The sequence below is a fragment of the Sceloporus undulatus genome, chromosome 6 (assembly GCF_019175285.1).
Source record: "Sceloporus undulatus isolate JIND9_A2432 ecotype Alabama chromosome 6, SceUnd_v1.1, whole genome shotgun sequence".
NCBI classification, from domain to species: Eukaryota; Metazoa; Chordata; class Lepidosauria; order Squamata; family Phrynosomatidae; genus Sceloporus; species Sceloporus undulatus.
Window position 1 is genome coordinate 109,855,483 of NC_056527.1, and position 16,951 is coordinate 109,872,433.

Sequence of the window (16,951 nt, forward strand, 5' to 3'; positions counted from 1 at the left end):
TGAGTTACCTGTATTTTAGGATGAACTTGCAATACTTGTAGGACAGTGGGATCAGCTCTCTTAAACATAACATTCATGTGGAATGAGAATGTGGTCCAGACACCTTGGCAGCTGCATATTGCAGGTGGAAAGTAAGCTGTAGTTGCTGAGCTACCCTTGACTTACTGATATCAAAATGAGCAACCATGCAAGTTAATTTTATGCATATTAATACAGTATTTTTTTTAAAAAAACAACCAGAGTTGACCATGTTTACCACATTCTAAACTGTCTCATGTTCTTTAAAAAGCTTTTGCCTGAAGGTAGTCCTGTATTTTATCATTCCATAACATAACAAAACTGCTGTATTAGACAACACAGATTGTCCAAACAACTCGAGTGAACTTTAGGGAAAAAAACAAGGTTTCCTGGAATGGTGGAAAGAAGGAAGGCTACAAACTAAAGAAGGCCTGGACATTGTTTTTTTTTTAATTGCACTATACAATGAAAATGTATTCTAGCATCTAGAATAGGCCTTACCACTTGGCCTAGGTACTGTGTAATAGTTATCTCAGTCTTCCAGTTTGAAGTACCATTAACAACTGGCAAACTTTCAGCTATTTAATTTATTTTTATTATTTTTATCCAGCAGAAGGCAATGCCAATTTAATTCTCCACTCAGGGCATTCAGATATCTTGGGCCTGCCAGTTGGCTATTTATGGCTGTCCCAAAGTGATGCTTTTGTGAAAGTTTCTTCCACACAGTGACTGAACCCTGATGGCAAATGGAGATGGGCCTATTTTCTCTGTGCCATCCTGGTTTCAAAAAGTCAGCAGGAGAAGCCTCTGTGGCCTAGAAAATGATAGGAAAGAGAAGCGCAGCCTCCACTAGGGAAAGCCACCTAATTTTTCAAATTGACGAGAGCATGATTTTACTATCACCTCCATCCCCATTCCAATTCTCATTCCACCTTTGTTCTCATTGCCTTGCATCTTTTGCTCCCTTTTGTTGTTGTTGTTGTTTTAAAGATAGTTATAGTGCCATTGCTATCAGCGAATGTGCTACGCGCTTCAAGCAGCAAAGTTGTTTTAACATGGATACTTTGCTTGTTTGTGTCTAGATGTCCATTAGGTTTCTCAATAAGGATCCACCTTGAATGTGTATGGGATTATAATTCGTGGCAGGAGGAAGAGGGTAGTTGAATCTTACTGCTAGATTAGCAGAGTCCTGGTGTTGCAATATGCACATCTTTGCCAAAACCATGCAAGGCCATAAATGAAGACTAACTAGGCTGAGGATGTTAAGCAGGGGGTCGACTGAATGACACCAACCTCTCAATTCTGTCTTCAGCCATAGGAAGGGAGGACAAGATTTGTAAAGGCCAGAGGGTGAGGGACAAGGCATGCCCAGGGAGAGGATGGGGAGGATGTGTGCATAAGCCATTAAACTAAGTGGCTCTGTATTTGGGCAGCTGTGTCTTTTTTTAGCCTGTTATTTTGACGCTGTTGCACTCTGGGTTTCCCTCAGTCAGGGGAGTGGAGTGGAAGCTGAGGATGCTGAATGTAGCAATTGCTCGTAGTCTGCTGCTCTCTGTGTGTGTGCATGTGCAAGAATAATACTCATTATACTAATCTCTCCACATTCCAAATCAGCTGGCATTGCTTTATATTCAAACCTGGAACTCTGTGGAGCTCTTTCTCGTATTGTTTTTCTCAGGCTCTAGTCCACTGGTTCTCTAACTTTTTACCTTTGTGGCCCCCTTTACATCTACGTGTGGATGTTGCACCCCCTCTCAACATAGTGTCTGAATCAAAATATTTTGTTTAGTGTGCATATTTTCATTCACACATTCATGCATATTAACATTTTAACATTGTATATGGAAATAACATTGTTCAAATTAGGACAGTTTTGTTTAAATGAATTCATTACTTAACACATGTTTAAATTTTACATATACTGTATATAGGGTTGCCATAACCCGGCTGCAACCGGGTTTTTCCTGGTTTTGGCGGCACTTGCCTGTTCCTGTCACGGGTGCCGCCAAAAACTGGGAAAAGCCCGGTTGCAGTGGGGTTGCTCTGCAACCCGCGAGGCCTCGCTGCCCTTTTAGCCATTTGTGCTACCATTTTAATACCTGATCTCTGTTATATCGTTATCTCATTGGCTGGAAAGCAGCTTAGTCACTCCGGATCGACACAGCCCAGCCGGCCAAAGAGAGCCAATCACACTTGAAGGAGAAAAGTGGTGTGAGGCTTTCAGGCATGCAAATATGGGAATCAAAAGCAGCCGGTCACACTGCATGGCCGTGCGGAGGAAGAGGAGGGCAGCGAGGCCTGGGGTGGAGGAGGCAAAGGGGGAAGCGGCTGCTCCTGTGCGCAGCCGCGCCAACCTCTCCGCCTCCCTGCGATTGCCGGCAGCCCCGTGCCCTCCTTCCTGGTCTCTTCGGAGGCCAGGAAGGAGGAGAGGCCCTGGCGATTGCCGGCAGCCCTGCGCCCTCCTTCTTGGTCTCCGAGGAGACCAAGGCCTCCACAGAGGCCGGGAAGGAGGGCGCTGGGCTGCCAGCAATTTAATTCTGAAATGTAGGACACTTTTTAGTGCCCTACATTTCAGAATTTTGTCCTACATTTTCCCGGTTTGGAGATCCTCATTTATGGCAACCCTAACTGTATAACATACAGCAACACTCACATGCACCAGTGCTCACAGACATACACACCCGGGCTGAATCTGCACTACAGAAACAATGTAATTTGACACTGCCATGGCTCTATCCTATGGCACCCTGGGATCTGTAGTTTGTTGTGGCATTAGAGCTCTCTGACAAAGAAGGCAAAATAGCTCACAAAACTACTAATCTCAGAATTCAATAGCATTGAGCCATGGCAGTTAAGGTACTGTCAAACTGCATTAATTCTGCAATGCAGATTCATTCTTTGTTTCACTGACACACATATTCATCTATTCCCTCACACACGGTTTCTCACAGAAACATTCATTCTCAGAGCAGTGATGGAATGGGTGGGGGAAGAAGAAGTGGTGGCTCAGGATGGGCTCTGCAAGAGGCCATGATCCAGTGAGCTTCCCCACTCCTGTTCTTTCTCTTCCTCCTTCAGGCATAGGCAGCTGCTCTAAGCATCCTCCTTACCTTTCTTTTCCCCTCCAGACCACGACAGAAAAAGGTGGAAGAGGAGGAGGAGGAGGAGGAGGAGGAGGAGGGAGATCAGAGCCTTCACATCTTGTGAACCCCTTCAGCAACTCGTACGCTGTTACCCCCCCCCCCCGAATGTCTCACCCACCATTTGAGAACTACTGCTCTAGTCCCCACAGCTAATGCTAGAACCTCTTGATCCTGGCTCTTGCCCATTCCACCTCATAAAAACCAAAACATGCTTAAATAAAGTTTGGTAAGACAGTAGATAGCTTGCTCTCAGGTTCTCTTCCTTCTCTTAACACTTCCTTCTTCTTTTCTGAGAACTTGAAATTGTAGAACCTATAAATCCTAGTTTCCATATTTAAACCCTGGTTTGTAATCCATTAATCCAGATGAGGACTCAGAAGCCTAGTTCTCAGCATTTATCCAATAAACTTTGGAGCTTATCGCTTGGGCAAATAAGCAGGTTTACCTCTTCCGGCTTCAATTCTGGATCCGGGCAGCCCCTGGATGTTATCATACCTAAATCACCACCAATCTAGTCTTCTGGGTCGAAGCCTTGCTCAGCTGGCCAATTTTCGAAGTCGGAAACTCCCAAGGGTTGATTGTATCCCAAGGGTAGATCTTGGTTTAGATGGGGTAGGGTTAGAATGTGACCCTAAAATAGTGGAGTAACATATCACTCTCTGCTTAGCCCAGAACTTTAGCATTGCTGCTTTTAGAAATAGTCTGAAGCTTTGTGCCTTGAACAGCTTCATGGCAGGTGGTTGTCTGAGCAATGCAGATACACTGATGTAGAAGAAAAGCCATTTTGAGAAAGCATGCCATTGTTCAAATCAGGGCAGGGAGATTGGCAACTTTACGTGGTGTATCACCTTCCAGGCTGAAGGAGGAAAGCAAAATTGCTAGGACCCCAACTTCTGACATCTCAGAGAGTGAGTAAACAAAAGAATGTATTACAAATAAATTGTTGCAGCAGATCAGAAGCTGGCTATAATGTTTGTTGTTAAATATGAGCATATCCACATCTTCAAGATGTAGCAACATTTATTAGTATGATTCATATATGGCAAAACACACAATATATCTTGGAATTACTATGCTTAAGTAACATTAGCAACATCACATCTGATTTTCAGGGAGATTTAAGAAAGGGAGAGCCCAATCATAGATCTTTCCATGGCCCAGTGCCAGCTCTCAGTGGTCCACAATGTGGGGTTCCCAGCCTGTGCTCGAAGGAGCCCTTAGAGCTCTGGATGCACTTCGCAGGACCTCCATATCCGCTCCAGGAAAATGAAAGAAATAAAAATTGAATGAAATTAAAGAATAAGAATATATTTTTATATATACAGTGTAGTCGTGCATATGCTGGAAGCCACGCTGGAAGGAAGGGAGGCACATGCCGGAAGAAAACAATGGTGCGCGCTCCTGTGGCATGTGCCCCACGTGCCGCCGCTGCACCGCCGTGAGCACGAGCCCCATTTGTTTGAATGGGGCTTGAGCATCTGTGTTTCCCTTATGCAGGGGAGGGGAAGGGACAACTGAACTCCTAAACACCATTAACTTGTAAGACATAGGGTAGGCCTCTTAGGGGCTCTGCCATAGAAATAATAGCTCTGCAAGTCAAAAAGGTTGGGAACCCCATTCGATATCATCTTACTTCTAAACCAAAGGTTCTCAACCTTTGATCCTCCAGCTGTTTTGTACTTCAACTCCCAGAGGTCTCCAACAACACAGCCAGTGATGCTGGATGCTGGGAGCTGGAGCTCAAAACATCTGGAGGACCATCTGCTGCTCCAAACAAACAGACAGACAAAATCCATTTTAGCCATTTGTGCTACCATTTTAATACCTGATCTCTGTTATATCGTTATCTCATTGGCTGGAAAGCAGCTTAGTCACTCCGGATCGACACAGCCCAGCCGGCCAAAGAGAGCCAATCACACTTGAAGGAGAAAAGTGGTGTGAGGCTTTCAGGCATGCAAATATGGGAATCAAAAGCAGCCGGTCACACTGCAAGGGCAACCCTGGGAAAATCTTGATATTTAGGTAAGGGAAGTTGAGCATCCAATCCAGTGTAAAAACAGACTTGCAAGGGACCCAGTGCAGGGAGGGAGGCTGCCAATCAAATATGAGCAGCTGATGTGCAATAATGCAAGCAGCCTAAAAGGCTAAATAGCTTCTTATTTCTGTGCTGAGAACCTGGCAGAATCTCCAAACAGTCTGGGGGCTAATATTTCACTGGAAGCGTATCCTTTGAACCACACTAGGCCTGGAAATGCAATAATCCAGTAATTGCAATAATCCAGAAGTCTAGAAACCCAGAAATTATAGGAGATCACTTCCTTTTTTATTTATTTATCCTCCCCCTCTTTTTAATTTTTTAAATTTTTTAGATTTTCAGTCTTAGGGGACTTGGGGTTTTGGTCGTCTACCTTGTTTCAAGTGAAAACCGAGCTGGAAAATCCTAATTTTCTTTTTTAACCTTTTTTTAATTAGAGAAAATATATTTCTGTTACCTGCAGTGCTTGGAAATGTTAGTTTTTTAGGACAATGGCCTGGTTGGAGCATTCTGTAAGTAAAAAAAAAAAAAAAAACTTTTACAAGCTCTAGTTAGCTAGGAGTAACCACAAATACCAGGTCCTTTTGAGCATCAGTGTAGTGAGCTGTCTTGAACATGGATTACAGAGACTTGGGTTTGAATCCTTTGGTGCATTGTGTGAGCCACAACTTATTCTCACTTGTTTTCATGGATCACTTTGAAGGGAAAAGTGGTTATCTTTATGTATGCTGACTTACTGTACTCCATGAAGGAAAGATTGGATGCCAATGTGGTGGCTATATAGCCAAATTCCATTCCTGTGGTCATTTGGATAGTTTTTTTCTTCTTCTCAGTGACATCTTTTGGAATCCTTGAAAACAAAAGAGATAGCATCGTGAGCACAATGTTCCCATATTTTCAGAGTGCCAGAAGGCACCAGCTGAATGACAGTAGATAGATTGCCTCATAAGTACCCCGTGGCTGCTTCTGAATCATCTAGATCTTGCTACTATCAGAGATGGATGGGCCGTTTGTTTGACCCAGTACATCTGGTTATCTGTTCTTGCAAAGAAATGACCTTGGCCTTCATCTTCTGTCATGATGCATATTAGCAAATGGACGGTGCCAAGCTTAAAGGTAGGTTAATTACCTGAGCTAGCTGAGAATGATAAGCTTCCAGTCATGGGCAGAACATCCAGCCACATGGTGCAGCAGGACAATAATTGGAAATGCTCATTATAGAATTCCCACATGTAAAGGAACAGGCCAAAGAACTAAGACCTGTTGAGTCTAGGCTATGAGGTCTCAGCATATGGTCTATACTGCAGTGATTCCCAAACTTTGCTTGTCCAGATGTTTTGGACCTCACCTCCCAGAATTTCTAACTGTTGGCCAAACTGACTAGGGATTCTGGGAATTGAAGCCCAAAACACCTGGAGGACCAAAGCAACCTAGCAGAAGGTAAGCATCTTATGGGTTTGCTCTTTCTCTGGATGAAGCGGATGCTTTGCAAGTCTATATATTCTGCCTTTGAGTTTCACAATAGATGAACAGCAAGATCTAAAACAAAATCATTTTAATTCTAACATTATTTTGAGATGGTTGTTACCCATATTGTTACTGCTTATCACAGTACTTTCCCATATTTTCCAATCAGTCTGCTATGATTCTGGCTTAAAAAAGACAAGTTTCTAGCCCTTGTGACTGAGAAAGAAAACATAACCAGTGAAAAATGTCATAGCACAGTGGTTCTCAAATGGTGGGCTAGGGCTCCAGGGGAGGTGTGAGAGTTGCTCAAGACACGGAGTAAGACTGGTCCCTCCTCCTCTTACCAAATTTTTTTATGTGTAAAATTTACACGTGTGTGTATTGTGTGCCATCGAGTTGTTTCAGACTTGTGACCCTAAGACAAAGCTACCATGGGATTTTCTTGGCAAGACTTGTTCAGAGTAGGTTTGTCGTTGCCTTCTTCTGAGGCCAAGAGCATGTGACTTGCCCAAGGTGACCCAGTTGGGTTTCATGGCTGAGCATGAATTGAACCCTGGTCTCCAGAGCCAGAGCCCAACACTCAAACCACTATGCCACACTGGCTCTCTAAAATGTACACTTGCGTTGAGTTAAATATTGAATTTATTTAAATAAAACTGTTCTAATTTAAACGATAAAATGTCAAGATATGAATATACAGCACGCCCACGCCATACGCGGGCGTGCTTTATGCGGCTTGAGCATATGTGCTCAAGCCACGGGGCGTGCGCGGGGTGGAAGGGGCGGCGTGTCCCATTCAATTGCATGGGTGCTTGCGCCCCGCGCGCTGCTGCACTGCTGTGCACGAGCCCCATTGTTTACAATGGGGCTTGAGCATAGGCGGAATTCACCTTACGCGGAACGGATCCCTGCGTAAGGTGAGGGCCCACTGTACATGAATGTGACAATGAAAATATGCACACTAAGGAGTTTATCAAATGGGATGGGAGGCTCTCAATTTAGAAAGAGAAGATAGCGAGGTCAATTCGAAAATTCACGCAATTACGTGATTACTTATCACACCTTAAATTCGCTGTAATGGCCTCCCTGAACGCGACCCAGATTCTGTGCAAAGTAAACCATCTTAATTGCGACTTGGCACCCTTGCACATGCTCTGTGAGACTCCAGTTGACTGGAGCATAGCATATTTAGGTGAGTGAGAGAGAGGAGCCAAGGAACCCCACAATTTACAAAAGAGGTTGTCCATAGTGAGTGGGAAGAATGGTTGAAAGAACATGCTCTATTCACGTTAAAATGAGCATATATTCACTCTTGTCATGTTAAAACGTGAATATAATGGTTATCCAATAGCTCCGGGTCCATGGCTATCAATTAACAGGCAGCAGCCCCCCCCCCCCCAATGCTGAAGGAAAAAGGGAAGCAAAAAAAAATTTTTTTTAAATTAAAGCTTTGCATTCTACAACATAATCTTGAAGACAGAATTTGTTTTTTGTACTTATATGTAGCATAACACGATAGATTGAAAAACAAAAGAAAAAAACAAGACAAAAAAACAACAAAAAAGCATATATCCTCATTCACTTCAATTTACAATTTCAATTTTAACTTTTACGGAATTTATAATAGAACATCTTTCTTGATATCGAATACCTTTCCCCACACCTGTGTTATCAGTAACCACTCTTCGTTTAAATCCAATTCAGGACTTTTGTTTATCATTTTTAAAGTCTATCCATTTCCCTTAGCTCTTGTGATTTTAACATCCACTCTTCTATTTGTGGTGGATTACTGTTCTTCCAGTTTTGTGCACTCACAAGTCTTGCAGCTGTAACTAGGTATAAGAGAACTCTTAAGCAAAACTGAAGCGGAATAATTGCAGTGTGACTTCATGGGAACCTCCCCCCTTCCGAATTCGAATGAGGGGGGGGGGACCAGGACCAAAGGAGACATGCACATCACACCAAACAACAGTGCCCTAAGTGCGAAATTGCCTAGGAATAGGTTTTGTGACTTCGCTAGTTCACCGAATTTACTTAATTGTGGATTGACGCGTGATTGCATTTGGAGTGCATTTGGACTGCCCGTGATTGCATGTGGTAATCTTTCACGCAATAACATGAATACACATTATTGCATTCAGGATGACATTGGATTATACTTCCAATTTCAGTTGTGTGATATCCTCCTAAGTAAGCATAATAGTTTTAGTCATATAGTATGTCGGGGTGTGTGATGTCTGCATGTAGATGTTGGGGGGGGTCACAAGGTTAAAAAGTTTGAGTACCACTGTCATAGCCCATTATATGCTCTGCTTAGCAGTCATTCCTCCTCAGTTTATACATTGCTGTTGGAGGAATAGTTTTTTTCCTCTTTGACTGCACTGAGGAAAATCCCCAGCTTCATGGCATCTAGGCAAGCATTCATCCACCAGCCCACCCTCGTGTCTCTCCCTCCTTCTCTAGCTGTCTCATTGCCTTTTCTCTTGCAAAGAGGAGTAACATGTAAGGGGGACTATATTTAGTCTGCTAGCCACTTGCTGCTATAATTTCCCAGGCTGGTCTGGTTCAGCCATTGCACAGAATAAGATGGCTTCTTAAGGCAGTAGATTTTCAGTGTCACAAAAAGGCCACAAGAAGTACTTATCCAGTTTGTTATCATTGTATTTTTACTGCTCAAAATGAGTAGAGGTTTTTGAATCCTTTTGTTCCATTTTTGGATAGTGTAATCAGGCTCTCCATATCCATAGATTCAAGCATCCACAGTTTGAAAATGTTCAAATATATATGGTGAAAGGTCTGGAAACCATGCCCTATGAGGAACGACTTAGGGAGCTGGGGATGTTTAGCCTGGAGAAAAGAAGGTTAAGAGGTGATATGATCGCCCTGTTTAAATATTTGAAGGCATGTCATATTGAGGAGGGAGCAAGCTTGTTTTCTGCTGCTCCGAAGACTAGGACCCAGAACAATGGATGCAAGCTCCAGGAAAAGAGATTCCACCTCAACATTAGGAGGAACTTCCTGACAGTTAGGGCTGTTTGAGTGGAATACACTCCCTTGGAAAGTGGTGGAGTCTCCCTCCTTGGAGGTCTTTAAACAGAGGCTGGATGGCCATCTGTCGGGGATGCTTTGATTGAGATTTCCTGCATGGCAGAATGGGGTTGGACTGGATGGCCCTTGCGGTCTCTTCCAACTCTATTATTCTATGATTCTCTCTCTCTCTCTTTCTCTCTCTCTCTCTCTCTATATATATATATATATATACAGTATATATATATATATTCCCAGAAGCAAACTTTGATTTTGCCATTTTATATAAGGGACACCATTTTATTATGCCATTGTATTTAATGGGATTTGAGCATCCATGGGATTTTGTTATCCATGGGGGTCCTGGAACCAAAGCCAAGTGGATACCAAGGGCCCACTGTATACGCTTTGATACTGGTTTGCGTGTGTGTGCGTGTGTCCTATTTGCTTCTTTACCTCAGGCAGCAAAATCTTTAGGGGCTCTTCCTTCCACGACATTGTTAATGCCATCAGTTCCAGTGCTGGAAAACTAACCTTTCAAAAACTAGCCTCCAAACCTTCAACTATAGAAGAAGTAGTGACTGTGTTGTTTTTCTGCTTCTTTTCTTTTTGTTCTCAGCGACCAGGCTGGTTATTTTGGGGATAATGGTTTTCCTGGAAGGAGAAAAGGAATCTGATAGTCTACTGAAGTGAAGTGGTACTGCCCTCTCTCTGTCTCTGCACGCACCCACCCACACTCGCGCGTACCCCCCCAACACCACACTGGGACTGTGAGCGGCTGTTTTTGTGTGTGTGCATGTGTTATTATGTCACTGTTCCTGCTCGGTTAGCTGTGACCTTGGACAAAAGGAGAATGCGATGAGAGCACTTCGTCACACGCTGCCCTCCAGGAGACAGAGCCAGGCACTGGTCCAAAATCCAGCTTTCTCCCTCTCTCCAGATCCCTTTCTCCATTTCCTTTAACCCATGGCAAGGGGACAGCCTTCTTCATTGCAGTGGCCTCCCCTCTTCTGAGATGCCAGGCCTCTACAGCTCTATGGAGCTGCACAAGTGATATGCACCCTCTCCAGGGGACTTTCCACGTGGCTGAAGCGTCCTCCTCTGTCTTGTCGCCTCAGGTTAAATCAAGTTTTGGGGGGAACTGCCCTTATATAAGAAGAAATGTGGCATCGCTACTGAAAAGGGAGGATTTTTAGCTCTGCCACCTGGTGCAAGGAACCATGGGCTGTGGAAACAAGAGCGAAAGGTTGGAGTGACAAGAAAGGTCCATTTGTTAGTGCTGCAGCCTGATGCCACACTGCAGAATTAATGCAGTTTGACAGCGCTTTAACTGTCATGGCTCCATCCTATGGAATCCTGAGATTTGTAGTTTGCTATGGCATCAGAGCTCTCTCAGTCAGAGAAAGCGAAATATCTCACAAACTACAAATCCCAGAATTCCATAGCATTGAGCTAATTAATTCTTTAACACTTCAGACTAAGGAGATGACACTCAGGATTGAATGCTTTTCCCCATACAAACAAACAAAATTGTGTGCTCATTTAAAACACAAAACAAAATGGCTATCAGGGAGTTCTAGCCACACTTTATTTTATAACAATTTATTTTTAAAATGGGAACAGTGTTTGCTGTTTTGTGTGGACTAGGTCACAACACATGTATTCAGGGAAGAGAGAGTACATGGGGAAGCTGCTCTTGAATTCTCCCCCTTCCTTCCCCATCACCTCAGTTCTAGAAGGGAAATGGGTTAGAATAGGAAAACTATGGGATATAGATTTCCCTTCAACCTCCCCCCCCAAAAAAAAAATTGGAAGCACATCTGAAAAATAGGCCTTTATGCTTTTCTCCCCAGCTCACCCCAAAAGTGAGCAATGGATATAGGGCTAAAGAAGGAAAGTATAATTCTGATAATTCCAGAAGGTAAATTTGCTTCTTCTCAACCCCCTTAGGATTTGAGACACTGCTTAATTTTTAAAATATGAGTCACCAAAAGTTGAGCCTGCCTACAGGCAACATGCTCTCCCCGAACACCTTACTTCTGATTCCAGATGTAAAGATTTGTTTCTAACCAGAGGCAAAGGAGAGGTCTCTGCACATGGTCAACTGCAGTGTTATAGTCATGATCCCGTCACATTTTCAAGGACTAAATCTTGGAATTAAAAACAGCTTGTGTGAGCTGTGGCTAAAAGAATCTCAAACATACAACAATAACACATGTAAGGCTGTGTCTTTACGCAGGGGAAAAAAACACAATTCCTGCCCCATTCCCATATTGACTTGTTTAGACTATGCATGGGTGGAATATGGTCCAATCCATGCTCCGGAGAGATTCTCAAGAGTAAATAGAATCCCCGTTTGCCTTGAATCAGATTGGAAGCTCTGGAGAATACCCCTGGCCAGGGGAGCCACCGACTTGGAGGGGGTTGCAGAGAGTGCTGCCAGTGTCAGGTTGTTGTGGATCCAAGTTGTGTGGACAGCTTGTCCTTCCCACAGATCCAGAAACCTTGACGGTAAGTCTTGGGGCGCATCTACACTGTAGAAATTAATGCATTTTGACATCAGTTTAAAAGCTGTAGCTCAATCCTATGGAATCCTGGGATGTGTGGTTTTTAAAGGTCTTTAGCCTTCTCTGCCAAAGAGTGTTGGATTCTGTAGGATGGAGCCATGACATGTAAGGTGGTGTCAAACTGTTTTATTTCTACAATGTAGACGTACCCGAGGTTTCTGGTCAGTGCAGACACAGACACAGTCAAACATACCACTTACTTCAGCTCGACTGAAAGAAGTTGGCAGCATGAGCTTTCGCAGACTTCAGACTCGGCATTTACTTACCTAGGCCATAGTTCACACTGATTGTTACTGGCTGCCACAGAATCCTCTCTCCACCATTCTTAATGATTGTCAAGAGGAAAGTCCATACCCTCTATTCTTACTGGATATATATGATGCATTCTTTGCTGCCCCACTTAAAGTCCCCCATCTCTCAAGGAAGGAAAGTCCAAAGATCTTCATTCCTTTTGGCTATACAGTACTTTCTTTGCTTCTCTTCCCCCCATCAAGGGATTATTGAATTGTGTGAAGGTGTCAGTTCCACATAAGTCTTAACATTAAGTTTTCTGCAGATTTCATGTAAAGGGTTTCAGGTAATAGAGGAAAAAATAACCTTTCCAGAAGGCTTAGGACATCTGTGTGTCAGATTCTTTAGTACTGTATGTCTATTAGGTTATACGAATGAGGCTCAGGCCTTTGTGTAATGTGGCTGACATTAGCCATTGAGATGGATGATGTTTTGTGTATAAGCTCCTTTTTTCCCTTTCTTTTTTTACAGAAATATATATGAGCAATCAAAAGTGAGCATAAGAAGCTTGGCAAGTTGTCAAGAAAACTTGCTTCCTCCCAATCCTTTCCTCACCAATCCCTTATTTCTCATGTGTCACGTCTTACACTGAGATTGTAAGCCTGAGGACAGGAACTGTCATCCTGTTTATCTTTATAAGCCACTCTGGGAGTTGTTTGGTCTGTAGGGTGAGGCATAAATGTAGCAATAACAACAACAACAACAATCAACAACAACACTGATCTTGGACGAGGAGGAGTAACTGTGGGCATATTTGCAGTAGAAACAAGAATTTGGAGGATGGGGAAAGGTAACAAGAAAAATGGGAAGGCAGCAAGTTAGGGAAGGTCCAAGGCTCAGTCCTCAACAACTCCAGAACCCTATTGAGGAAGACTTCTTTCTGAAATTCTGGTGTAGTGACCTGCGCCTCTGCCATTGGGCAGATGGGGTTTGGAGTCCTTGTTAGCATCATGGCCAAATGTTAACAGCTATCCAGTGGTGTGAAAGAGTTAACTTGTATTTGTGACCTTGTTGGAAACTTTTTGCATTGAGGCTGGGGAAAAATGTGAAGGCAGAACCAATTGAATGAGTGCTTGTACAGTTCTCATAGTTAATATGGAGGAGATGGGTCACTTGCACACTTTGATTTTCTTTATTTGTTTCTGCACTATGTACCTCTTCCATTGGCTTTCCTTTATTTAGTTGCACCCTAGCTCAAGGGCTCCCTATATGTCCAGCAGTGGGGATTTGATTTCCATCTCAGAGATAAGTCTGGATAGAATTTTTTGGGGGGCCCAATTCTACCATTGACTATAAGGGGATGCTGGGCCTTATCCATGAAAGATCTAGAATGCTTCTCTGCTGTGTTCCTTCTGCTGTGTCATTTACCACCAATAACATGCTAGAGCAGTAATGTGTGCCAGTGTCCAGCATGAAAGTACCCTTGGAGAGATCTGGCATTAGCACCTAGGGATCTGCTTCCACTGCCAGTCTGTGTGGACAATGCTGAGCTAGATGGCCCAGCAGACTGATTCATTATAAGGCAACTTCCTCTGCTCCTGGGGTTTAAGGACTCTCTCCTTTCCACTTGCTTCTGCTCAGAAAATAGTCCTTCCCACTTGTTCCTTGCTGTAAAGTGACATTTGGTTGTGGCACATGTATTTCTTAGTTTGGTATACTCTGATGCAGGTAAAAAAGTTCTAGTGGCAGTATAGCATTGTGAACAAAACCAGGCAAGTGTTCTAACCTTTGACAATGTTGTATCTTCCTAGGCCAAAGACAGTGACGATGAGGAAGAAGTGGTGCATGTGGACCGAGATCATTTTATGGATGAATTCTTTGAACAGGTAAGATGAGGGGCATCATGTGCATCTTCTGTAAAAGAGTGCCAAGTCCTTGAAGCTATAAGACACACACATTACCTGGTCTGACCTGAAATATCCAAATTGAATACGTCTGCATATTTGCCAGCACATCTTATTTCTCTTAGGATATTTATTGCACACACCCCTTTCCTATGAGTAATATGCATCCTCAAGGGATAGGAAACTGACATCTGAAATGTTAACAACTACTTTATACAGACCAAAATTCAAGCCATCCTTGCAATGTTTTGAGATTTTGCTTGCTCAAGCTTTCAAAAGAAGCTAATATTTAAATATTTGAAAGGATGTCATGTTGAAGAGGGAGCAAGCTTGTTTTCTGCTGCTCCAGAGAACAGGACCCGGAACAATGGATGCAAGCTACAGGAAAAGAGATTCCACCTGAACATTAGGAGGAACTTCCTGACAGTAAGGGCTGTTTGACAGTGGGATGCACTCCCTCGGAGGGTAATAGAGTCTCCTTCCTTGGAGGTCTTTAAACAGAGGCTGGATGGCCATCTGTCAGGGATGCTTTGATTTGGATTTCCTGCATGGCAGGGGGTTGGACTGGATGGCCCTAGTGGTCTCTTCCAACTCTACAATTCTATGATTCTATGAATATCCATCCTGTAATCAAGGAGCAGGCAACTTTGGAAGGCCAGAAGGCCAAGTTTCAGCCATTATTACTCCCCATGAGGCACCCTATGCCTGGAAATGTGAGATTTTTAAAAAAAAAATCTACTTCCAGTTTAATTGTTTAACATTTGCGGATAGGTTGGAGTGCCACCAACTTCTCAGAACACAAAACCACTATTCTGGGAAGCTTTCAGGGGTAGTAAACCCCATGTTTATGTCTCTCCTCCAGATAGGGTCCTTTTTATGGTGGTGAAATTGGAGGGTTTCTAAGGAGTCTGTGGCCTGAGAAAACAGCTATGGGCTACACTTTGTCCACGCTTACTGTAAGCCAACAAAGCAATGCATATCTGATTCACATTTTAAGATATCCTCAGGTAGAATCAGAATTGGTCATTTTGAATGATGATGCCCAATGATCTCTCTTTAGTCTGAAAGAGAATGCTTTCTTAATTGGTCAAATGGAGCGTCAATGCCCAGATGTAGTATCTCTTTCTGTATATTAGAAATTGAGAATTGATATCAAAGCAGTGTGGGGGAAATATATTAATGTCTTGTTTATTACAATGGAGGCATCAGAAAAAAATTGGTAATGGGAGTACAGTACAGTGTATTTCTAGGTGGGAAGCTACATCCTACACTGGCAGCAAACTACAATATTAATTTGGCAAGGGTTTGGGTGAATCACATTAAGCCCACAGCCTGTGTTTTGCCCATTCCTGAGCTGTGCAGATGACATTGTATGAATGCATAAGTATATATAAAAAGTGCCCTTACTTCAAGTATTGACTTGTGTCCAGAAATGGTAGACTCACTCATTTCACATTTTATTCTGTTTCCAGCCACACTATATAGTCATCTATAAATCTAGAAAGTTTAGTAAAAAAAAATTGATGCAAAAAATCTCGGTCAACTTATCTATGGGCCAATGTAAGTACCGTACGTTAACTCTTATTTTTAAAAAAGAGACCATCCCCTTCTGTGAGTAGAGGCTAGATGCAAGAGCTTAATTCATCTTGGAAAAACCTAGAAGAAGCACTGACTCTCCCTGTTCACTCTGCCACAGCACCACTTCTAGCCTGTCTGGGTGGGAAAATAGTGGCAGCAACTCTTTGGCACTTCCCTCAAAGGAGCACCAAGAGTTACGGTCATATTAAAATATATATAGTCAATGAGTGGCTACCTAGGCCAGGAGTAGATAACTAGCACTCTACAAAACATCATGACTAGTAGATAACTAGCACTCTCTGAAGATGCCAGCCACAGATGCCAGTGAAATGTCAGGAATAAACTCTTCTAGAACATGGCCACATAGCCTGAAAACCCACAAAAAACCATCATAGTGCTGTTATTCCGCTTTAACTGCCTTGAGTCCATGCTATGGAATCGTGTGGTTTGTAGTCTGATGAAGAATAATTTAGGGATATCAAAAGTTTTCTGAGGCCTGAAAAGTAGTGGCGGTAGATATATGTCTTTAAACATGAGTCAGCTTTGATAATATATTTAAAAAAACAGAGTAAAAGTTTAGTTTTAAGAGCAAAAGAAGCATATAAATGAGAGAAGCAGAAACCTTGTCCACAGTTTGTCTCCTTCCCACAGCCCATTCCCTGAGGTGTATTTCTCTCCACTGTACTGAAGAAACAGATTGCAAGGAAGTACAGTACAGTACATAGTGAGCAGAAAAGCTTCAGTGATGGCTTCCTTTCCCTCACCTGCACACTTCTTTTTCTCATAAAATTGGAGCTCCACACACCATATGCATGCACCAACACATTTTATGTGTGATACAGATTTAAGTAGACCATTTTGCAGCAAATATTTATTTATTTAGAGTATTTCTAAGACAGACTACATGGAAGATTAATTCTTTGGGTCCTTTGCAACCCCTAGTATCTCCTTTCTTGAGGATTGAGACTAGTGTTGATTCTC

General features: G+C 42.9%; 2 protein-coding genes across 2 annotated transcripts in view; one reads left to right on the forward strand and one right to left on the reverse strand.

The window, feature by feature from the left end:
- PRSS8 (serine protease 8) overlaps positions 1-16,951 on the reverse strand; it is a 687,619-nt gene that overhangs the window by 316,561 nt on the left and 354,107 nt on the right. The gene's annotated exons all lie outside the window — the stretch shown is intronic.
- The window catches only part of STX1B (syntaxin 1B), a 60,640-nt gene that overhangs the window by 29,385 nt on the left and 14,304 nt on the right, over positions 1-16,951 (forward strand). The window contains exon 2 of the mRNA XM_042472895.1: positions 14,300-14,374. Within this exon, the coding sequence (XP_042328829.1) occupies positions 14,300-14,374 (75 nt within the window). The remainder of the gene's footprint in view (positions 1-14,299; positions 14,375-16,951) is intronic.